The 23088-nt window shown below is 50.3% G+C and overlaps 2 protein-coding genes across 8 annotated transcripts; one reads left to right on the forward strand and one right to left on the reverse strand.

The window, feature by feature from the left end:
* Nucleotides 1–39: 39 nt before the first annotated feature.
* Nucleotides 40–10554, reverse strand: Znf646 (zinc finger protein 646). 5 transcript variants are annotated; one of them, XM_074059661.1, is made up of 3 exons: nucleotides 10373–10554; nucleotides 1764–7177; nucleotides 40–470 (listed from the first exon to the last, which is right to left on the reverse strand). In XM_074059661.1, the coding sequence occupies exons 2-3, from the start codon at nucleotides 7093–7095 to the stop codon at nucleotides 349–351; spliced, it is 5454 nt and encodes a 1817-aa protein (XP_073915762.1). In that variant the 5' UTR covers nucleotides 7096–7177; nucleotides 10373–10554; the 3' UTR covers nucleotides 40–348. The 5 variants fall into 5 exon arrangements, with proteins under 5 accessions (XP_073915762.1, XP_020013861.2, XP_020013841.2 ...); XM_020158272.2 differs by lacking the exon at nucleotides 10373–10554 and adding an exon at nucleotides 9184–9270; XM_020158252.2 differs by lacking the exon at nucleotides 10373–10554 and adding an exon at nucleotides 9075–9215.
* Nucleotides 8909–23088, forward strand: Znf668 (zinc finger protein 668). Of its 3 annotated transcripts, none has more exons than XM_020158321.2 (4): nucleotides 8909–9035; nucleotides 9320–9385; nucleotides 15718–16386; nucleotides 17497–23088. In XM_020158321.2, the coding sequence occupies exons 3-4, from the start codon at nucleotides 15740–15742 to the stop codon at nucleotides 18707–18709; spliced, it is 1860 nt and encodes a 619-aa protein (XP_020013910.1). In that variant the 5' UTR covers nucleotides 8909–9035; nucleotides 9320–9385; nucleotides 15718–15739; the 3' UTR covers nucleotides 18710–23088. The 3 variants fall into 3 exon arrangements, with proteins under 3 accessions (XP_020013910.1, XP_073915763.1, XP_073915764.1); XM_074059663.1 differs by lacking the exon at nucleotides 8909–9035 and adding an exon at nucleotides 12245–12353 and having other exon boundaries at nucleotides 9288–9385; XM_074059662.1 differs by lacking the exon at nucleotides 8909–9035 and having other exon boundaries at nucleotides 9245–9385.

Raw genomic sequence — 23088 nt, forward strand, 5'->3', positions numbered from 1 at the left:
GTTACAAACTGTAGCAAAAGGCTCCCCTTCCACAGGCAGCTTTCCCACCTGTGATGCACTCTGAATCTGCCTCTCCCTGGTGCTGCAATCTGGCTGGTGAGGGTGACCCAGAAGCCTGGCAGAGCCTGCCCCTGGGAAGAGCAGGGTGACAAAGGCTGGGAGGTCCATCTAGGACAGAGACATGAGGAACATGCCCACCCCCTTCTGGGAAAAGAAGCCAGATCTAGGTCCTTCTCACAGGGAGAGGAGATGGGGATGCACAAGTGACTCCTGAGCGAAACATGAGTTCAAGACCCTCCCTGTCTGCACCCTTGTCCTCCAACGTTCTGTTCTTTGGAAACTTGAAGTTCAGAGGGAGAAGCTGAGGTCTGCAGGCCACTGGGGTGAAGGGTCCAGGACTGGGGGTGTGGGGGTGGGTGGAGGGGGCAGAGATAAGTCCCCTCTGTCTGCCACTGGTACCACTGAGGCTCCTGGGGAAAAAAGAGAGGAAGACACTGTCAGGGGCGGACCCCATACCTCTCCAGTCCAAAAGCCATTCCCCATGTGGCTCCAAGGGCCCACATGACAACCCAGAAGTTCTAAGACTCCCAATTATTTTCCCACCCCTGGCTAACTGGCTCCTCACTCATTCCCTGGAAGTTGCAAGAATCTTTCATCCTCAGTTGTCCCTTCAGCTCTCAGGCACTGCACCTACCATCCTCTCATCTTCCCCAGCAAATCTTGCCAAGGATTATCTCAGGGACACCCATCCTTGGTGGCTACCAGATGGAATGGGTCCTCCCCTCTGGGCTCCCTACGCCTCCACAGTCTCATTCTTCAATGGGCTGGGAGGTGGAGGCCAGACTACACTGAGATCTCCTCTGATAAAGAGGATGAGAGATAGGGGTTAATGAATGCTATTGCTACAGCTGGGCCTGGCTTCAAAGAAACAATTATCTGTGACTCATTCCTCCAGTTAGAGGTGTAGGGGTGTGCGTGTGTGTGTCCCTGTCCAGTGGAAAGAGTGGTTTGGCTGGCAGAGAAGAAAAGCGTTGACTCAAGGGAAGAAAAAAAAAAAGATGTGGGGCAGTGCTCACAGGAAAGGACCAATGGTCTTATTTTCAAGAAAAGAGGAGGAGCAGAGACAAGTTGTAGGGGCAGGGAGCTGAGTACTGATCAGTGACCCAGTTTCCATTGCCAAGTCAGCAATGAAGCCATATGGCAGTCTAGTTAGAGGAGGTCATGACTGAGAGGGCAGACCCCATCCTTTCCTCAGCCCTGCAGGCCATCCTCCCCACCACTACCCTGTATGGCAACCCAGATATCTTGGACTCCCAGTTACTGCCCACCAAGCCCCATTCCTCAGTCCCTCTCTATTCACTCTAGCAAAGAACAGAACCTAGACAAAATCAATTGCTTCACCTTTTTCTCTGTAAATCACTACTGGCTGAATCAGGAAGGTTTCCAGATGTGGTAGCCAAGTGGTACCCAGCTACCCACCCCCAACGAAACAAAAAGACTATTCCTTTTTGGCAGAAAGGCCCACACAGCTGCCTCTGCCACTGCCTACTGCTCCAGCCCACTGTGCTATTTCCCTGACTTGGGAGTTCCAGATCTCAGCTGCTCAAAAGACAGCATTTCCAATCTAATTTTTTTTTTTTCACTCAACCTCTTGGAATTCACATGACTCCCTCCTCTCCTTGCTCTTCCACCCACCTTAGGGACCAATCTCACGCTCCACTGTATGCCCACCTCCTTCTGCCCAGCCCATTTATGTCCCATACCAGAGCTTGCCACTGTCCATTCTTCCTGGTGCTGTTGCTGGTGCTGCAGGAAGCTGATTTGACGGCGGAAGTGCCGGGGACAACGGGGGCAGGTGAAAGGCCCTTCTCGGGGTGCATGGACCCGCCTGTGACCCTCTAGTCGGGCAGCTGTCCGGAAGGCCTTGCCACAGATGCTGCAGCGGTGGCGCTTGGGGTCCGTGTGGGTCCTGCCATGGTTCTTAAGAGACAGCAGGTTAGGTAGAAGTTTGGGGCACAGAGAGCAGGGATAGAGTCCAGTGGTGTGTGCCTTCTGATGGTTCAGCAGGCTGCCAGCATGGCGGTAGGAACGTCCACACTGGGCACAGCGGAAGGGCCTCTCCTTGTCTTCAGCTGCTGTGGAATTTACTCCTTGCCCTCCACTATCTGGCTCACCATTCTCTCCTGGGGCTCCGGGACCTGGTTCTGATAGGGCCTCTTGAGCTTTCCCTGGACCAGGGAGACCTACCTTGTCCTCTACAGTTCCAGTCTGGGGACCTTTGGCCTCCTCTATCTGACTTGGTATCTGACTCTGGTCCCTGGCATGAGTCTGCAGGTGTGTGGCCAGTTCATGGTGGCACTGAAAGGTCTTACCACAGTCAGGGCAGGCAAAAGTCTGGGCAGGTATATGGTTGTGACTATAGCTCTTAGTGGCCGCAGGATTTAAAATTTCCTTGGAGCAGAGCAGGCAATAGTGGCGGTCTGTCTTGTGGGTGTTATGGTTCAAGAGGCCATCTGGTTGGCAGTAGGTCTTGCCACACTGGCTGCAGGAACAGGAGTGGCTCTCTGGCTGGAGCTGAGAGCTGCTGTCCCTACTGTCCCAGTTATCCATGTAACTCAGACTAGGTCCATTGGACTGGCTGTCAGCAAGGTGGCAAGGATTACTGGGGACGTTGTCTTCCAACTTGTTTTCTGTCTTAGTTAATACCTGACCCTGAGGAGCCCAACCACCACTGTGATTAAGCAGCCCCCTCTCTTCTTGCCACCCATCTGCTTTCACCACACCCCAGGATAGTGGCTCTGTGGCTTCTGATCCTGCTGCCCGGCTGAGACTCTGACTGTGTTCCCCTGGCTTGACTCTATCCTCCAGCTGGGATACTGACTCAGTACCACCTGATCTACCCTCGAGTCCCTGGTTGTTGGCCAGGTTCCTCTCACTGGCCTCTGTACCATTTGGGCCTCCCAGGTCACTGTCCAGCTCCTTTTTGCTCCCCTCCTCATGCTCCCTCAGATGCCGCTCCAGAGATCCTCGGCCAGGAAAGCCTTGTCCACAGAGGGCACAGCGCAAGGCTGCTCGCCGGGACCACCCTGCCCTCCGCCGCCGACTCTCAGAATGCAGCCTCTGATGGTCCTTCAGGGCCATGTGGTTGGAGTATGTCTTGGGGCAGGAGGGGCAGCTGTATTGGCCTGTCTCATGGCTGCGCCTGTGGTTCAGGAGGCTGCCAGCATGGCGGTAGGTCCGTCCACATTGTCCACACAGGAAGGGCCTATCTTCCCGAGTTAGCTTTCGGGTGACTCCACCCCCACGCCGCTCAACATGGCCCCGATGGTGGCTGGCCAGTTGCTTCCGCAGGCGAAAGGCTTTCCCACATTCACTACAGCGGAAACGCCGAGGGTCTGCATGGATGCGCCGGTGGTTCTTAAGGGACATAAGGTTTGAGAAGCCTTTGGAGCAAGCCTGGCAGCCAAAGTGGCCAATCTGGTGACTCTGCCGATGATTGATGAGGCTGCCCGCGTGCTTGTATGAGCGACCACACACCTCACAGCTGAAGGGCCGCTCAGAGCTGGCCTCAGTCTGACAGCCCTTCTCTGCCGTCTCCAGCCTCAATTCTATCTCCTCTCCCTTCACAGTGGTTTCCTCCCACACCTCCTCTTTCACCCTAGCCACCTCCTCCAGGGGCTCCACTTTAAGTTCTTCTGGGAGCTGCCTCATTTCTTCCTGCACCACTCCCTCCTCTGCCACATTCTGGGAATCACTGCTACCTCCGGCATCTGGGACAGGCCCCACCTGGGGCTCAGAGCCTTTGCAGCGAGGATGGTTCCGCAGGTGATTACGGTAGGCAGCCAGATTGGGGTAGCAGCGGGAGCAAACAGGGCAGACAAAATCTCCAGTCTGGTGGATTTTGCGGTGGTTGACCAGGCTGCCCCCGTGGCGATAGGTCTTGCCACACTGGTTGCAGCGGAAGGGGCGGGGCTGAGCCTCTAGAAAACTTTCACCAACCTGCATGCAAAGACTGTCTGCAACTGTGCCACCTACTCCCTTTTCAGATTTTGTGTCTCCACCTTCTCCAGAGGTCACTATCCCCTCAAAGACACTGTCTGCAATCATCTCTGTAGCACCACCTAATGCTCCCACATGGCTAGGATCCTTGTCTGAAGGATTCTCAGAGCTCTGACTTCGATGGTGACGCTCTAGGCTCCCCAGGTCATCATAGGTCTGGCCACAGCAGCCACAAATGTGCCCATAACCTGCTCCACCAAGTGCCTCCACTTCTCGCTGCAGCTGGTTTAGCAGCTCTGCTTCTGAGAGCTGCAGTGGAGGGCTGTGGGTAGACATAGTATCTGCTGCTCCTTCCTCTTCCCCCTCCTCCTCTGAGCCCTCACTAATGCCAGAGGTGTGGTGAACCTGGCGCTGGTGAAGCCTGTAGCCAACCCGCTCAGGAAAGATCATACCACATAGACAGCAGAGGAAAGGCTGGGCTGAGGTTGCCTCTCCTGGCCTGTGGTTCTGGAAGTGACTACGCAGGGCAGGCAGAGAGTCAAACTCCTTTGGGCAGAGGGAACACTGATAGATACCTGGTGGGTGGCAGGGCCTATGGCTCAGAAGGCCTGTGGCATGAGAGAAAGAATGCCCACAGTCAGAACATGTGTGAGTGACCTCAGTCTGCCAGCTGGGGGCAGCCTCTGCAGAATGGGAAGAGGTACTGGGGTGACCAGTGGTTGGTTTCTGGTCTTCCTCCACCCCAGTGAGGCCACCACAAAAGTGAGTCCTACTGCCTTTCTCATCACATGGAATGTCCAAGTTGCCAAGAAAACAGGCTTCCTTCAGTTCCAGCCCTTCCTTAGCACCTCTGCTCTCTTCATCACCCTGGAAACAGGCCTCATCATTCTCAAGCCCACATGTTTTACCTTCAGATTCAGCTTGCAAACAGTCCCCATCACTTTCCAAGTTGCCTTCAATCCCACAAGGATTTTCCTCCAAAGGGTGGTGGGAAGAGTTCAGGTCCTCATTGTCTTCTGATTCCTGAACCCAGGTTCCCACTGGTGGGAGTTTGGCTTCTCCCCCAACACTGCCAGCCTGCTTCCAATGCCGCCTGCTCCGCCGCCGGCTGTGGCGTTGCAAATGGCTCTTCATGGCAGCCATGGTGTGGAAGTGCTTAGCACAGGCCCCACAACTGAAGTCTCCTGTCTGGTGGGTCTGCCTGTGGTTAATAAGGCTGCCTGAGTGGCGATAGCTCTTTCCACAGTCTCGGCAGGCAAATGCCCGAGGAGGTGACACAGTGTTCTCTAACCTATTTTCTCCTTCTCCTGCTCTGTGGGTTACACCATGATGTTTAAGACTCTCAGGATCTTCAAAGAGCATGCCACAGATGCTACATATATGTGGTACTGTCCCACCTGCTGTTGGGACAGCACCAGTGGCCTCCTCTTCATGTTTGCACACATGCCTCTGGTCTGTGTGGGAGGCTGCCTCTACTCCCACTGAGAGGTCCCCCTTGGTGTTGCTGGGAAGCCCCTCAGAACCTGGGTCTGCACGTTGGCGAGCAGCCTTGCAATGTACCCGCACATGGTTGCGTAGGGCCATGAGGTTGGGGTACTTGCGGGGACAGAGGGAGCACTGGTACTCTCCTGTCCGATGGCTATGGCGGTGGTTCACCAGGCTTCCCCGGTGGCGGTAAGCCCGGCCACACTCACCACACTTATAGGGGCGATGGTCCAGGGTGCTGGTGGGGACCTCTTCCTCTTTGCAGGTGGTCTCAGCCAACAGCAGGGGAGCTGGTGACACTGATAACTGACCATCTTCCCCAGTGCCTTGCCGGGGTCTATGATGAGCCCGAACATGGTTTTTGAGAGCAGCTGCATTGAATAGCTGCTTGGAACAAATGGAGCAGGGATACACACCTGTTTGGTGGCTTTTTCGATGGTTGATGAGGCTCCCAGCATGGCGGTAAGTTCGGCCACAGTCCTCACAGCGGAAAGGCCGGTATTCCTCTAGTCCACTGTCTTCTAGCTCTCCAGAAGTGCTGAGCTCCCCAGTACCATTCAGCATCTGTATATTATGTAGCTGGTCCTGGCTGCTCTCATCTGTGTGCCCATTAGTGGTGGGCATCTCTTTCTCTTCCCATGGCTCCTCCTGCCTTTCTACCTCATGGGACTGCTGGTGTTCCAGCAGCTCCCGGGGCAGGCGGAAGGCACGGGGGCAGTGGGGACAGTGATAAGGCCGATATTGGGCATGAAGTCGGGAATGGTTCTTCAGAGCCATGAGGTTAGAGAACTCCTTGAAGCAGATGGCACAAGGGTAGATGCCCAGGGTGTGGCTCTGGCGGTGGTTGGTGAGGCTTCCAGCATGCTTGTAGGTCTTGCCACATTGACTGCACTTGTATCTCCGCTCCTCTTCAGCAGGAAGAGACTGGGTAGGTTCCTGGCCCCCTGTGAAGTTCACTACTGATTCAGCCAAATACTGTTCCAAGTTGCTAAGGAGGCTGCTGGCTGGGGTGGGGAGAGGTGGGGCTCTGGCAGAGTTGACGGTAGAACCCCAGCCCTCTGCACCACTCTCAGGATCTGGCTGACTTTCCCAGCCTTCTCGTTGTCTGGTGGGTGGATCCTCCCAAGTGCCTGGAGCTGCCCCGAGGTCAGGTCCAGAATCACAATCAGGTGTCTCTTTTGTATGTTTTGTCTGGTTTTCCCAGCCTTCCCCAGGGCCAAGTCTCTGGCCCCAGGAGTCAGTAGACACTGTCTCACTCTGGAGGTGTGGAGTTGCTTCCTTGGGGTGGGGAGACCTGCGCCTGCGGCGGCCCTCAGAAGCATGAGTCCTCATGTGGCTCTTGAGGGCCATAGGATTGGTAAAGTCCTTGCCACAGGTAATACAGGGGAAAAGGCCAGTCTCATGGGTACGGCGGTGGTTGACCAGGCTCCCTGGGTGACGGTAGCCCCGCCCACACTGCTGACAGCGGTAGGGCCTAGGGATACCATCAGCCCCTTCACTGTCCTGGTTGGGAGATGGATGGAGCAGTTCTCGGTGCCGTGACAGTTCTGGGAGGCTAGGAAAGTGGCGCTGACAGTCTGAGCAGCTGAATGAGAGGGGCGTGTCCTCCATGGGGCAATGTGGCAGAAACCTGGAGGTTCAGGAGGAACAGACAGGTGGCTGCAGCATCTTCCTCTGGTGGAGGGGCCAAGGCCTAGGAAGAGGGGGCAGTGGTCAAAAGGAAGGCCTAAATTAACTTTTAACTTTGCCCCTTGGCTCTATGAGCAACAAGTTCACCAGAGGCCACTGAGGGGTTCCCTAAACATCAATGCTCAGGCACCAGCTTTATACTAGATCTAATCTGGAGGGACCATCGTTTACAGCTTCCCTATGCACAAGCACCCTAAATATGGGAGCTCCTCTAGACTTAAGTCATTCCTAAAAGTATAGATAGAAACTTACATCTAGGGAGATCTAATCTACTTCTGATCACAGACCTATTTAGTTTTTCAGACCACACCTAAAGATCTTATTGTCCCTAACCCTGTGCTCTAATTCCAAAACAAAAAAAAGAATCTTTGACATCTTAAAAGGAAGTAGAACCATTCATTCACTTTTCAGTAAGAGAAGTCCGATGCTTCCTTCTTTACCCTTCAGCTAAACAAAGTAGCCTGAAGCACTGAAAAAGCAGATATTCTCTCCAGCTGACAACTGAGGATGAGAGTAAAGGTTAAGTCCTTTAGAGAAAGGGCTGGCTTGTTCCCCCTACTCCTATAGTTCTTTGCCAAGAGGTCTCCTTTCCAAGACTCTTGCCCCATTCCTTTTACTTCCCATGAATACAAACTATCTTCCATCTCGAAAGTCCCATTCCATTTCAGGTTAGAATTTTATTTTATTCCTTGCTTTTTTTCTATCCAATGCCGCCTTACCTCCCCATCACCATCATTTCTCATCTTTCATCTACTTCCTCTCTTAACACTGATGCCAACAATTCATTCTGAGTATTACTATGTGCCAGGCACTATCAAGTATGTTTACTGTCACTGAATCCTCGAAACACTACAATGCCTCTGTTAACCCAGTTTACACATAAACAAACCTAGTGACAGGGGCAGTCTTCCTTAAAAGTCCTTGCTTTCCCAGTAGACTCCTACACCATCTTGGCCTTCATTCTCCAACTATGACTCTTCGGTCCTACGGGACCCCACTACAACTCCCTATCTCAGACGCTAACCTCCTCACTGTTATCTGCCCCCACATTCTCACCTCACAAAGCCCCTTCGCTCAAGAGTCTCCTTCCCTAATCAGCCACCAATGAGGTCCTCTAGCGTCACTCATCTTCTCTGCCAATTTCCTTTCATGACCCCTACCTCGCACCGGCGGCCCGTTCTCGTTCCCGCCGCGGGCGCGTCCGTTGAGGACCGCGAACAGGAGCGCGCCTGCGCACTGGGACCCTTACCCTAACTGCAGCCGCGCGCCCTAACGGGTGGCTGTGGGGTGGGGGGAAACTCTCGTGCTCCAACACACGCACACTCAGCCAGGGTTCCTGGAAGGTGGGAAAGAGAGGGAAAGAGGGAAAGAAGGGGGAGAGGAAGGAGGTAGAGGAAGATGGTACAGCTGATATGAACCAGGAGTCTACCCCCAGCACCGCGGACACTTCCTATTGTTACTAGGAAACAGGAAGTGTTCTAGAAGCAAAACCTTCCCCGCGAAACTTCCGCCTCCGGAACACTTCCTGTCCTTCCTCAAAGCAGTCAGACACACTTCCGCCGCACGCAGACAATTCCGCAGCTAGTTTCTGGCTGGGCGCAATTCTGGCTCCGCCCACGCGAGTCACAGCGTTGTTTTTACGTACTACCTTAGCCACACTTCCGTCCACAGTTGCTAAAATCGTTCCGGTGCATATTGAAAAAGCGGCAGAAGAGGGAAAAAGGTTCTGCAGCCCTGGCTGCAATACTTTGATGACACTTTCCGTGGGGCTCCCTGAAAGACACTTCCCAGGACAGATGGGGGAAGCTTCATTAAATTCACTCCACGCTATTAAAAGAAGTGTGAGGTGCAAGCGGATTTAGGTACTACAAAGCCTGAGCATGGCCTTTCTGTCCTCCCACCTTCTAACTCTTGGAGATACTTCCGGTCCGGCCGGTGTGTGCCGTCAATCAGCCCGGCGTCCCCTCCCCTTAGCATCCATAGACCCCTTGCAAGATATTTCTTCGCCACCTTAGGCTGGAGGCGCTCCCGTGAACTTTTCCTCTCCTCAGCTGGGAAAGCTCCTTTCCACTTCCGCTCTCTGATCCTCCCACCCCCGCCTCCTCTGCCCCCCCGCTGGGTCCTAGCGCCTGCCCTTCTCCCGCAGTGTCCCGGGTTCTGTCGGCGCGAGGAGCCGACGCCAACGCCACGGAGCCAGCCCAAGTAGGATCAGGTAGGAGACGCCTGCGGGAAGTCACAGGGACCTCCGGCAGCCCCCGCGCGGACGCGATCCAAATTGGCTTCAGTTTCCCTGTGGGCGCCGAGGAAGGACTGGGTTGGCCGAGCTGGAGTCGCGCGGGCGGGGCGGGCGGTGAGCGGGCCCCGGGCGGGCTCCGGGCCCAGCAGGTCCTAGAACCCGCCGGCTGTCCATGCGAGCCGGCTGCCGTGGACGCTAGGATCGGCCGACGCGGCTGTCGACCTTGCTCCGTGCGGGCCCAGGGGTCCTAGAGCCCGCCATGTTGCGGGCTTTTGTTTCTGCTGCGCGGCCGTGGAGCAAGGTCTCAGACACCCGTGGGCCCCCTCCCCGGCGGAGGCCCTAACCGCCCCTCCCGCGGTCCTAAAGAACGCCATTTTGCAGGCCTTTGTCCTGCTTTCGGCCCTTCGTCCATTCATTTGTTCGTTCCTTCATTCTTCGTTCACTCTTTCTTGCCACTTTCGTGAGGCCATGTTTTCATAGGATTTATTCCAAAAATGAGTCAGCCTAGGGCACTACCCTAAGGTAGCTGCCTGACTGGCGAGGGTACCCAAACACAGATGGTTGCAGAGAGCGAGGAGCGCTGTGCTTTGGTGTCTCTTGGCCCCTCCTCGCAGCGTCTGGTAGGCCTTAAGGCCGTTCAAGCTCCCATATGCTTCAGGGGCCCCATTTTACTGATGAGGAAACTGAGGCCCAGAGCCTTCTCTGGATCCTTTACCTGTATTGCCCATTAAATGTTCTTGAGCTCCGGGGATGGTATTGGAAGGATGCAAAGAGTTTTTCTATGGGAGAAAGCAAAGAAAGGTTCGTAGGCATAGAGAATTGTATACGGAGGTGGGAAAGTTTCAGAATGTAGCTGGAGCTTAGGTTGCTGATCAGAGGAAGCTGAGACTGGAAAAGAAGATTAGGATCAGGTTGTGAGCTGATAGGTATTAGCGCACACCTCTGACAGTTCCATCAACTCACCAGATCCTTCATGACCCACGAGCCTTAGGTGACCTCTATTTGTTTACCTCATCGCTGCCCTCCAGGGCCTGAGCCTAAGCTTTTGGGGAATGGATTATCTGTGTACCTGGTGGCCTGATGGGCCAGCAGAACTTCATCCCCCTCCTAGGCTAGTTAGTGAAGCAATGACAGTGCTCACAACAGTGAACCTGTTGTGGAATAATAGGATGAAATTTGGACCTTATGAACTTGAAAAGATGGAAACATTCAGTTAATAAATAGCTGTTGACTGATTCTCACAAACTTACTATGGCAGAATCAGGTTTGAATTCCACCTGAGGTTGATTCATTTGGTTTGCTGTGGGTCACTGGTTTGGGGCATAGAGAATGTAGGTAATCACATTTTCTGGGTCTTTGCCAGCTTGGACTCTGGTACAGGAAGTAGAGAATTAACAACTAAATAATAAAATGTGTGTTAGCAAAGCAATAATCAGTGATGGAAGAGTAGAGTTGGACCACCAGGCTTTGAATACTGACTATGACAATGATTTGTTACTTTACTTCTCTGTGGTGTCACTTCTTAGAAGAGCACTAACCTTATTGGACTATGGCCTTACCCTTATGACCTCATTTGACCTTAATTACTTCCATAAAGAACCTGTCTCCAAATACAGTCCCAGTGGGGGTTAGTGTTTTAATATGTAAATTTTGGGAGAACACAAACACTCAGTCTATAACAAACTTCTAAGCAGTTGTGAGATTAGCATGAGAAGTTTGAGCAGTATGCATAAAATGCTTAGAATGATACCTGGCCCATAGTAAGCTTGTGAGGACTGTTTGATGAGATCACGCACACACACACAAAACTAAAGAGGAAGGCCTAGAGAGTGAGTAGCAGGAGTGCAAATAAGCATTAAAGAAGGTAGTCAGAGCCCGGCATGGTGGTTCAGGGCTGTAATTTCAGCATTTGTGGGGCTGAGGCAGGAGGACCATGAGTTCCAGGCCAGCATGGGCTACATAGTAAGAACCTGTCTCAAAAGAAAAAGAAAAGAAGGAAAGGTGGTCAAGAAAGCCTTCTAGGAAGGAACAGTTTGCTGAGACAGCTACAGATCCTGGCTGAGGGAACTGCTAATGGAAACACTTTGAGATGGGAAGGAATTGAGTTCTTTGAGATGAGGAAAGGAGGCCTGGGTGGGTGGAGCCTAGTGATCCAGGAGGAAAAGGAGTTGGAGATAAGGTAGGTAGGAGTTAGATGGATCTGGGCCTTGTTGATTATGGAAAAATACTGGTCTTTGTCCTGGGAGCAGTGTCATGATTTGGCTTTTTAAAAAAAATCAAGTGAATGAAAACTGGTAGGGAAAGAGCACAGCTCCCCGGTTTGAAGACTTTTGAGTTTGCATCTAGGCTCCTTGCCTAGCTAGGTGTTCTTATGCACACACTTTTTGCCTGTGGGGTCTTAATCTGCACATCTGAAAAAAGACTCGTAGGAGTATGTGGAGAGCTAAGGGTGTGTGGTTTTTTTGGTGCTGCTAGGGATGGAACCCAGGGCCTTACACATACTAGGAAACTGTTTTACCACTGAGCTACACCTCAGCCTATTGTTTTGGTATTTGATTGTTAGTATTGGTTGGAATAATGCAGATGGTGTTTAAAGTAGATGCCTGTGTCCTGCCAGATCTCATTTGGAGAAACCTCACTCTGGGAAGTGATGGTGAAAGAGTTCTCCATGAACTGCGAAATAAAGATCCAATGGTGGATTTTAGGCAGGTCTGTTCTACCCTTAGCTCTTCGTGGAGCTAGGTGCCTGCTGGAACCAGCTAGGAACTCACTATTTCCCCTGGGATGTGCCTTTGGAGGAATTTACTCCGCAAGAACCCGGTTTCTATTTCACAGATAGGAAGGCTGCGGCCCAGAGCTGACAAAGGCCAGGATAGGGCCAGAGCTCAGAACCAGTAAGTCCAGTCCTCTGAGGCCTGAAGAAGGTACTGGCTGTGGTCTCAAGGTAGGTTTTTTTGTTTTTAATGTTTGGAGGTTCTGGTGTTTGAACTCTGGACTTTGCACTTGCAAGGCAGGCACTCTACTACTTGAGCCATGCCCCCAGCCCAAAAGGTAGTCCTGTAGGGTGAGAGAAAACAAGGGTGCAGTCTGAGCTCAAGGTTCTGGTCACTGTGGTGCTGGTCCAGGTGCAGAAAGTCTGGGAGGTCCCAGACCAGTGAGCAAGGGCCCAACCACTTAAAACAGGTTAAACACCTGGATTCAAGTCTCAGCTGCATGAGTTACTAGCTGTGTGGCTATGGGCAAGTCACTTCACTCTTGAAACCTCAGTTCATTCATCTGTAAAATGGGGGCAGCAATCCCTATTTCAGGAAGCCATGAGAGAATGACATAAGGTAACACACTCAGGAATGTGTCTGGCTCTGAGAAGACTCAATAATTGAAAACTGTAATTACTCCTATCTCATTCAGTCCTCACCCAACTCTGTGAGGTTAAGTACTATTTTTACCTCCATTTCCGATGAGAAAACAGGTTCTAAGACATGCAATAAATTGCACAAGGTCATATCTGCTGGGAAGCAATGGAGGCAAGATTTGAAGCTGGGTGTTCTGGCTTCACAGACTCTGCACTTAACCACAATGCTGTACAGTTTCTCTAGACCTCAGTTCTTTTATCTGGGAGAAGAATACTTCTCACGGTGTTGATGTGAAGGGTAATTGAGTTAACACATATAGAGAGCTTAGAATACTCTGGAATTTGGCAAGTGCTTCATAGCTATGAGCTATCTTTTTCTTTTTGGGTTTTTTTTTTTCCCCCAAGATAGGGTTTCCATTATGTAGCCCAGGCTGGCTTGGAACTTTCGATCCTCCTGTCTCACCTCACCCCCAGGATTAAGCCCAGGGCCTCACACATGATGCTTGGCAGGTGCTGTACCACTGAGCTACTTCTCCAGCATGCTATCATTTTTCTTTCTTTTTTTTTTTTATCATTTTTCTTAAGGAGAAACTTTATCAGGCAGACTCTCCAGAGATGGCCTAGTAGGAAGATAGTGAGTGCCTCACCCCGAAATAGAGAGGGATCCCTGGAAACTGTTGGGAGAATTCAAACCCTTTAACTCATCCTTACGCCCAGGATTTAGTGAGATAACTAAGCCAAGAGTAGAACAGACTTGGGTGGGATTAAGGCCAAAACCCAAAGGGAAGGGGTAGAAGAGCTTGAGAGAAGTGGGGCTTACATGAAGGACTGATAGGATTTGGAACAACCAAAGGGTCTGGGAACTTTTCAGATGTGCAGATTAAGACCCCACAGGCAAAGTGTGCATAAGGACACCTAGCTAGGCAAGGAGCCTAGATGCAAACTCAAGTCTTCAAACCCAGGAGCTGAGCTCTTTCCCTGCCAGTTTTTATTCACTTGAGGTTTTTGTAATTTTTATTTTATTTTATTTATTCATATGTGCATACATTGTTTGAGCCATTTCTCCCCCCTGCCCCCTGCCCCACTTGAGGTTTTTTTTTAAAAGCCAAATCATGACACTGCTCCCAGGATAAAGACCAGTATTTTTCCATAATCAACAAGGCCCAGATCCATCTAACTCCTACCTATCTTATCTCCAACTCCTTTTCCTTTTGGATCACTAGGCTCCACCCACCCAGGCCTCCTTTCCTCATCTCAAAGAACTCAATTCCTTCCCATCTCAAAGTGTTTCCATTAGCAGTTCCCTCAGCCAGGATCTGTAGCTGTGTCTGGTTGCCTTTGGTGTCTCAGCAACCTGTTCCTTCCTAGAAGGCTTTTTTGACCACCTTTCCTTCCTTTCTTTTTCTTTTGAGACAGGTTCTTAACTGTGTAGCCCATGCTGGCCTGGAACTCATGGTCCTCCTACCTCAGCCCCAAATGCTGAGATTACAGCCCTGAACCACCATGCCGGGCTCTGACTATCTTCTTTAATGCTTATTTGCACTCCTGCTACTCACTCTCTAGGCCCTCCTCTTTAGTTTGTGTGTGTGTGTGTGTGTGTGTGTGTGTGTGTGTGTGTGTGTGTGAGGGAGAGAGAGAGAGAGAGAGAGAGAGAGAGAGAGAGAGAGAGAGACAGAGACAGAGATCTGGATCAGACAGTCCTCACAGGCTTACCATGGGCCAGTATCATTCTAAGCATTTTATGCATACTGCTCAAACTTCTCATGCTAATCTCACAACTGCTATAGCTGCTGCTATAGCTCTTCCCTTTCCTGGAGCAAGGGTCCCTCTGTCTCTTTTCCCAGCACCCTCCTGGCTCAGCTCCATCTTCCTCCTCAGCCTAAGTTAGAAACCATCAAACCCTGCAGTGCACAGATGAGGAAACAAGCACTGATTTCCCTGAGATCTAGTAAATTATCCTAGGGTAGGAAGTAGAACCTAGGTGACCTGGCCTCTGGGCACACCTGGCTCCTTTTACCCTGCTCAGTTCCCAGCTGCAGCTGCTAAGCTTTCCCTAAGTGGATCTGCCCTAATCCGATTCCCTTCATCCCCCTGGGAGGATGAACTGGTGTTAACGCTAATACAGCTGTTAATCCTATTCCTCCCAACCATGATCCCAGGAGCAGCTGAGTGGACAGTGCCTGGGCTCTGGACAGAGAGTAGAGACCTCAGCTAGAGCTGGTGCCCCACTAGATCAGATCCATTGATCCTGACTGAGAAAGAGGCTTCTCACTGCTAGCAATAGCTCAGGCTGCCTTGAGAACAAGTGAGGTCCCTATTACCAGATTTATGGGAGTAGGAGTCCAGCAGGGATTCCAGGTCAGAGGGTGGGCCAGGATTCCTCTGTATAGCTGTGCCTGTTCAGAATTCTTTGTGAACAGTTGCTTCTCTTGAGAGCTAACCAACCAGAGGGTGAAACAACACGAATGTGGGGGCACCTGTCACTTCCACACAGTGCCAGTCACCTCATTTAGCCCATTGGTTTCTTCCTCTTCTGGACCCAGGTCTGTCTTTTTGAGTGTTTGGAGACCTTCAGATCAGGCCCACATCTGGTTACCTTGTGTCCTGGCACAGTCCCTGGCCATTGAGCTGAGGAAAGAAAATGGTGATACTGAAGGAACCTAGGCATTCTGGGAATGCCACAGGGTTTGGAAAAGTCCAGAAGTTGTCTAGTGAAGTACAGATGGACATTTTGTGATCCCAGCCCCCTCTCTTAGCCCCTTCCAGCCTCTCACCAGGTTCACCCCTTCCCTCAATGAGCAGATCATAAGAGAAACTTGACCCTAGTGTTGGAGCGAGGAATGCAGATAAGATAGGGTTCCTTCCGTCTGAGGCCATGAGAGTGCTTTGGTGAGGAGGGAGGCCTTGAAGAGTAGCAAAGGGATGTGGCTTTGGTCTAACTTTGCTTCTCTTGCAGAGAAGCCCGGCTTACCTATGCTATGGAGGTGGAGGCTGCAGAGGCCCGGTCCCCTGCCCCTGGCTACAAGCGCTCTGGCCGCCGCTATAAATGCTTGTCCTGTACCAAGACATTTCCAAATGCTCCTAGGGCAGCACGCCATGCTGCCACTCATACGCCTGCAGACTGCCCAGAGGAGGTGGCTGATGTAAAGCCAAAGGCAGATACAGAACCCAAGGCAGAGGAAGCCATTGGGGACAAAGTGTCTGGTTCAGCAGCTAAGCCTCGGCCCTATGCATGCCCGCTGTGCCCCAAGGCATACAAGACTGCACCGGAGCTGCGCAGCCATGGGCGCAGTCACACAGGTGAGAAGCCTTTCCCATGTCCAGAGTGCGGCCGCCGCTTCATGCAACCCGTGTGCCTGCGAGTGCACCTGGCCTCCCATGCTGGTGAGCTGCCCTTCCGATGTGCACACTGCCCCAAGGCCTATGGCGCACTCTCCAAGCTCAAGATCCACCAACGCGGTCACACAGGCGAGCGGCCCTACGCCTGTGCAGACTGCGGCAAGAGCTTTGCGGATCCTTCGGTGTTCCGCAAGCACAGGCGCACACACGCAGGCCTGCGGCCCTACGGCTGCGAGCGCTGTGGCAAGGCCTACGCCGAGCTCAAGGACCTACGCAACCATGAGCGGTGAGAAAACTCTAGGGGCGGGGAAACCATAGTGGTGGCTGTAACCAATGGGGGCTGGGGTTGAGGCTCACTGAGCAGAATAGGCCAATGGGAAGGTGGGTGGGATCAGTTCCAAAAGGGGTTGGGCTCGCGGGAGAAGTTGGAGGCTTTGGTTGGACAGGGATGGCTTGTGTGCTGAACAGACCTACAGAGATGGAGCCTTGAGGGAGAATGGGTTCTGAATATCCTAGATTCCAGGACTACTGGAAAGGGGGTAGGGTTTGAAGTTTGGGCAGCCCATGGCAGGGCAACGGCGTCATTGTGGAACCCGGGTGTGAGGAGGGCCTGGTCCACCGTCCTCACAACCAGAGTGTGGTGATGTGCAGAGTGGAATCTTTATTCGTTGTTTTTTTGGTTTCAGTTTTGGGGTATGGGTTTTCTTTTTATTTTTTTTCTTTCATTTTTATTAGCATACATTAATTGTAGGGGGGGAATTCATTGTGACATTTCCGAATAGCCTTACATTGAACATTGATTAGGTTCACCCCCACCATTTCTCACCCATCCCCCTCACCGCCCCACCTAAAACAATTGCAAAAGGTTTCATTGTGTATCATACATGTATCACAAAGCACATCGACCATATTCCCCCTCCTTCATTTCTTCCATTCCCCCTCCCCCTCCCACAAGTACACCATACCCACACCCACACACAGGACCTATTTTACGGACCTGTCCTTCATTTTTAATTCCAAAGTCAGTATTCAAAGGGGTTTCTCCATGTATCTCTGCTGTGAATATACCGTACTTTGGTCAGTTCAGTCACCTGTATTCCTCCCCCTTACCCTTTCCCTCCTACCCCCTATTTTATTCAGCAGCTGTCAGTACCTATCGTTAGGTCATCTACCTATACCGATGCAATCTATTTTGGATTGTTGATTGTCATTCTCTTTTCCTTCCCCTCCTACAAGAGAAGGATCTTATCTAAAGGTTTCCTACTCTAAGGGGGCAGCCCTGTGGCTCTTAGGAGATGTTTGGGAGGGGGCCCTAAATGATAGCTAGGGAGGCAGCAGGGCTCTGTCCTTCTCACGGACCTGTCGCTTTCATGTTGAGCCTTCCATACTCCCACAGGTCCCACACCGGTGAGCGCCCCTTCCTCTGCTCCGAGTGTGGGAAAAGCTTCTCTCGCTCTTCATCGCTCACATGCCACCAGCGTATCCACGCAGCACAGAAGCCCTATCGCTGCCCGGCCTGCGGCAAGGGCTTCACGCAGCTCAGCTCCTACCAAAGCCATGAGCGCACCCACTCCGGCGAGAAGCCTTTTCTGTGCCCTCGTTGTGGCCGCATGTTCTCCGACCCGTCGAGCTTCCGCCGCCACCAGCGGGCGCACGAGGGCGTGAAGCCTTATCGCTGCGAGAAGTGCGGCAAGGACTTCCGGCAGCCGGCCGACCTGGCCATGCACCGGCGTGTACACACGGGAGACCGGCCCTTCAAGTGCCTGCAATGTGACAAGACGTTTGTGGCATCCTGGGACCTAAAGCGGCATGCGTTGGTGCACTCGGGCCAGCGGCCCTTCCGCTGTGAGGAATGCGGGCGAGCCTTCGCGGAGCGCGCCAGCCTCACCAAGCACAGCCGCGTGCACTCGGGCGAGCGCCCTTTCCACTGTAACGCCTGCGGCAAGTCCTTCGTGGTGTCATCGAGCCTCAGGAAGCACGAGCGGACCCATCGGAGCAGCGAGGCCACAGGGGCTGCCGCCCAACAGGAGCTGGTAGTAGGGCTGGCGCTACCCGTCGGCGTGGCTGGCGAGGGCTCTGCCGCCCCAGTGGCAGGTGCAGGGCTGGGGGACCCTCCAGCAGGGCTTCTAGGGTTGCCCCCAGAGTCAGGTGGTGTGATGGCCACACAGTGGCAAGTGGTAGGTATGACAGTGGAGCATGTAGAATGTCAGGATGCCGGTGTCGAGGAGGCTCCTGGTCCTTTGGGGGGGTCAGGAGAGGTGAGGGGTGAGGAGGCTGACGAGAAGCCACCCCAGTTTGTATGTCGTGAGTGCAAGGAGACCTTCTCCACGCTGACGTTGCTGCGCCGGCATGAGCGCTCCCACCCGGAGCTCCGGCCCTTTCCGTGCACCCAGTGTGGCAAGAGCTTCTCAGACAGGGCAGGGCTGCGCAAGCACAGCCGTACGCACAGCTCTGTGCGCCCCTACGCCTGCCCGCACTGTCCCAAGGCTTTCTTGAGTGCCAGTGACCTGCGCAAGCATGAGCGTACCCACCCTGCGCCCATGGGTACCCCCACACCCCTGGAGCCCCTTGTGGCTTTGCTAGGAATGCCTGAAGAGGGCCCAGCCTGAGCCCATGACCCTCCACCACACTCCTTGGAGCCCAGTCCCTACTGGGTGGGTGGCTCCTGAGCCACTTTGTGCCCCTGCTCACTCTTTAGACTCCAGCACCTGCCCTTGAGCACCTGGCTCACGATCTCGCAGCTAAGAGCTGGGGACAGTGGGGGCTGGCAGCAGCTATGAGACAGGGCTCTCAGAGCAAGTCATTAAAGCGTTCACTCTGATACCTACCGTCTTCTGTGTTCTGGTCGGAGTGAGTGGGTGGAAGTTTGGGCATCAGGTGAGGTTCAGTGGAGACTCCTGGACTGACAACAACTACAGGGGTCTTTGGATGCATGTTTCCCAAAATGTGATCTGGGATGTCTTGTAACAAAGGATTCCATGGCCAAATAAGCACAGGAAGTTCTTTGTGCCCACAATTCTTGATGATTAAAAGTTGTATTTGAAAGCATTAAATCCTTCAGGGAACAAATCTGTTTAGCTGTGTTTAGCCCACACTCATGACCAAGGAAACCTTTTACTAAGTAGTTCTACTTCTGTGCTTTTATAAATAATAAACTGAAGCTAAGCATTTATCTTTCCTGTAAACCACAACAACAAATTAGAAAATATACTTGGAGGAAAAAAGGTTCACAACAATAAAACCCACTGCAAAGACAATTGAGGTTATTTAGATAACCTAAATAACGGGGACAGACTGTGTACTTGAATGGAAAAGAGCTGTTAATAAAAGAGTTGAGGACTGGGGATGTAGCTCAGTGGTAGAGCACTTGCCTAGCATGTGAGGCCCTGGGTTCCATCCACAGCACCAGGCAAAAAAAAAGAATTCTCCCCAATTTAGTCCTTAAATCACATTACCATTCTAAAGGATTTTTTTGGAAGGAGGTCCATTGGAGCGTTTGTTTGTATGCAAATCCCTAGAAAAAGAATCCCATGATTTTTCCCTCGTAGGTGTTTTCCTCTTGCTTCTTCATGGTCCATGATGACTGCTGAGGTTGACAATGAAGCAACACTGATGGGATGGAATATTAATCTGCCATTTCTTTAGGTCTTTGACCTGCACATCAATGCTGGGGCTGATGACTTCACATTTGATTAACTTGTGTGTGAGGTTCACAGTAATTTCCCCAGTACTGTGATTATCAACCGTTTCAAATTCACCAATGTAACCAAGCTTCATCAGCAGTTAGAAACCAGATGATGACTTTGGAAAACATCCGAGTAGTGTAATAAGGACCTGTCAAATAAAAACACTGCAAGATTTGGGGTAGGGGGTAAACTGTGAAGCCATGTGGTAAATAAGCTAATGTGCTCCCCTTTAGGCCAAATTACACATCAAATTCCCATGAAATATTTCAAAAAAGAATGTTTAACTGACTCTAGGTTATAAATTCTAGCCACTGGGGCCTTCCCCATTTATAAGCCAAAACAAAGTCAAAGGTCAGCGTGAATCAGGACTTCCTTTCTGTGCTTTTATCTTATGACATGTGAGCCACCAAGCTGACAGAGTCAGAGAGTGACCAAGCCCACATGCCAGTCATGGGGGACATTGCAGCAGGTGGCCATAGCTTGGGACTCCTACACCAGTTGGTCAACACCAGAAGCAGAAGTAGCAGGTGTCCCCTTAACATCAGGGACATCTTACCCAGGTTCTCAGACACTAGCTTTAAAAGGGGTCTTCAGAGCTAGGGTGTAGCTCAGTGGTAGAGCACTTGGTAGAGCACTTGTCTAGCAAACCCCACTACCACAAAATGAAGATATCATCATTTGCTAGTCAACAGATACCCTTGGGTATCCCTCTATAATGATGGATGAAGTGAGTCCCACAGATCTTCAGGAAAGATCCACAGTCCTTTCTGAGCCCATAAAACATCCCTTAGTCCCCCTTCCCTGACACTCCAGGTAATAGCCTAATCCAAGCTCCCTGAAGACACACAGTATGACCTAAAAAAATATTTTAACAGCTTAATTGAGATGAATTAACTTGTTTGGGACTGGATTGTGGCTCAAGCTGTAGAGCACCAGCTTTGCAAGCAGAAAGCCCTGAGTTCAAACCCCAGTCTCTCTCTCTCTTTCAGGTGGACTGGGGTTTGAACTCAGGGCTTCATGCTTGCAAAGTAGGTGCTCTATCACTTGAGCCACACCTCCAGTCCTGGGTTGTTAGTCTTTTTGGCTGTTGAGAGGTCAGAGTTCTCTACATTCTAGATACACTTTCCTTATGAATTATAAAACTTCCATTGTAGGGTTGTCTTTTTACTTTCTTCATGGCTATCTAAGGAGTAAGTGGGGTTCCTTTGTCTGTTTTCACACAAGGTCTCAATATGTAGCCCATTCTGGCCTCAAACTTGTGATTCTCCTGCATCAGGCTCCTGAGTGCTGGGATTACAGGCACTCTCTACCTGGCTCATACGTGTTTAATTTAATGATGTCCAGTTTATTTTTTCTTTTGTTTCTTGTGCTGTGGGTGCCATATTTAAGAAATCATTTCCTGATCTAAGGTATTGAAGACTTATGCCTCTATTTCTGTCTAAGGAGTTTATAGCTAAGGCTGGTGGGGTGGCTCAAGTGGTAGAGAGCCTGCCTAGCAAGCATGAGGCCCTGAGTTCAAACCCTAGTACCACCACAAAAAAGAATTTTATAGCTAGAAGTTGTTTAAATGTTTATAACTTGTTGTAAACTTACAAAAGTCTTATATAAATTATAGATTTTATAGCTAAAAGTTCTTGGCTGGGTTTGGTGGCACATAACTGTAATCCCAGCACTTGGGAGATGGAGGCAGGAGGGTCAAGAGTTTGAGGCCAGCCTGAACTACATAGTGAGACCCTACCTAAAAAATAAAATACCAGTACTTACATTTAGATTTTTGATCCATTTTAGTTAATTTCTGTATATGGTTTGAGGTGGAGATCCAACTTCATTCTTTTGCATGTGAATTTTCAATTGTGTCAGTAGCATTTGTTGAAAAGACTTCTTTTTCCACTGAATTGTTTTTGACATCCTTGTTGAAAATAAACTGACTATAAATATGAGAGGATTTTTTTCTGGACTCTTAACTTTATTCCATTGATCTACATATCTGTCTTTATAACAGTACCACACTATTTTATAGTAGCTTCTAGCTTTGTAGTGTGCTTTGAAATCAGGGCCTATGAGCCCTCCAACTTGTTCTTCTATTTCAAGATTATTTTTATTTTTCTGGATCCCTTGAACTTACATTTGAATTTTACTTATTTGTTTGTTTTGCTTTGTTGGGATAGGGTCTCACTATGTAGCCCAGGCTGGTCTCCAACTTACAGTCCTTCTGTTTCAACCTTCTAAGTGCTGGGATTATAGTTGTGTTTCATCATACACAGCTCCATTTGAATTTTAGGATTGGCTCTTGGTTCTTGCCAAAAGAAAAAGAAAAAAGCTAGCTGGGATTTTGGTAGGCATTGTTTTCAATCAATTGATCCGTTGGAGAAGTATTGCCATTTTAATAATATTGAATCTTCTGACCCATAAGCATGGGATGTTTTTTGATTTATTTAGATCTTCTTTTCAACAATATTTTATAGTTTTCAGTGTATAATCTTATACTTCTTTTGTTACATTTATATCAAATTATTGTATTCCTATTGTTGCTATTATAAATGGATTGTTGTATTTCAGTTTTGGACTATTAATTACCAGTGAGGAGAAACACAATATATTTTTGTATATTATTCTCATAATCCACAACCTTGCTGAACTCGTTAATTTGCTCTAATGAATGTGTGTGTGTGTATGTACATGGTGCATGTGTACCTCTGAGGATTTTTTTCTCCAGATGTAGTTTTACCACTGAGCTATACCCCCAGCCCTGCCTTATGACTTTCTCTACACAAGATTATACTACGTGTAAACAGACACTTACTTCTTTTCCAATCTATATGCCTTCTGTATCTTTTTCTTGTCTCATTTTCCAGGCTGGAACTTTCAGCACATGTTAAATAGAAGTGGTGGGAGCAGACATCCTTGTTTTGTTCCTCATCTCAGGGGAAGCAGATCTGGTCTTTCACCATTAATTATGACATTAGCTGTGACTTTTTCATAGATGTATTTTGATTATTAGCAAGTTGAAGAAGTTCCCTTTTACTTCTAGTATGTTAAGCTATCTCTTTATTATGAAAGGGTATTGTATTCTGTCAAATGTATTTTGTGAATATTGAGATGATCATATGGTTCTTCAATCTATTAATGATCTGTGTTAAATTAATTGATTTCTTGATGTTATACCAACCTTGTATTCCTGGGATAAGTCCTGCTTGGCCATACTGTATACTCCTTTTTATATATTGCTGGATTTGGTTTGCTAGTATTTTGTTGAGGACTTTTGTGTCTGCAGTCATAAGAATATTGATCTGTCACTTTCG

The sequence above is a fragment of the Castor canadensis genome, chromosome 17, assembly GCF_047511655.1.
Source record: "Castor canadensis chromosome 17, mCasCan1.hap1v2, whole genome shotgun sequence".
In the NCBI taxonomy this organism is placed as follows: domain Eukaryota; kingdom Metazoa; phylum Chordata; class Mammalia; order Rodentia; family Castoridae; genus Castor; species Castor canadensis.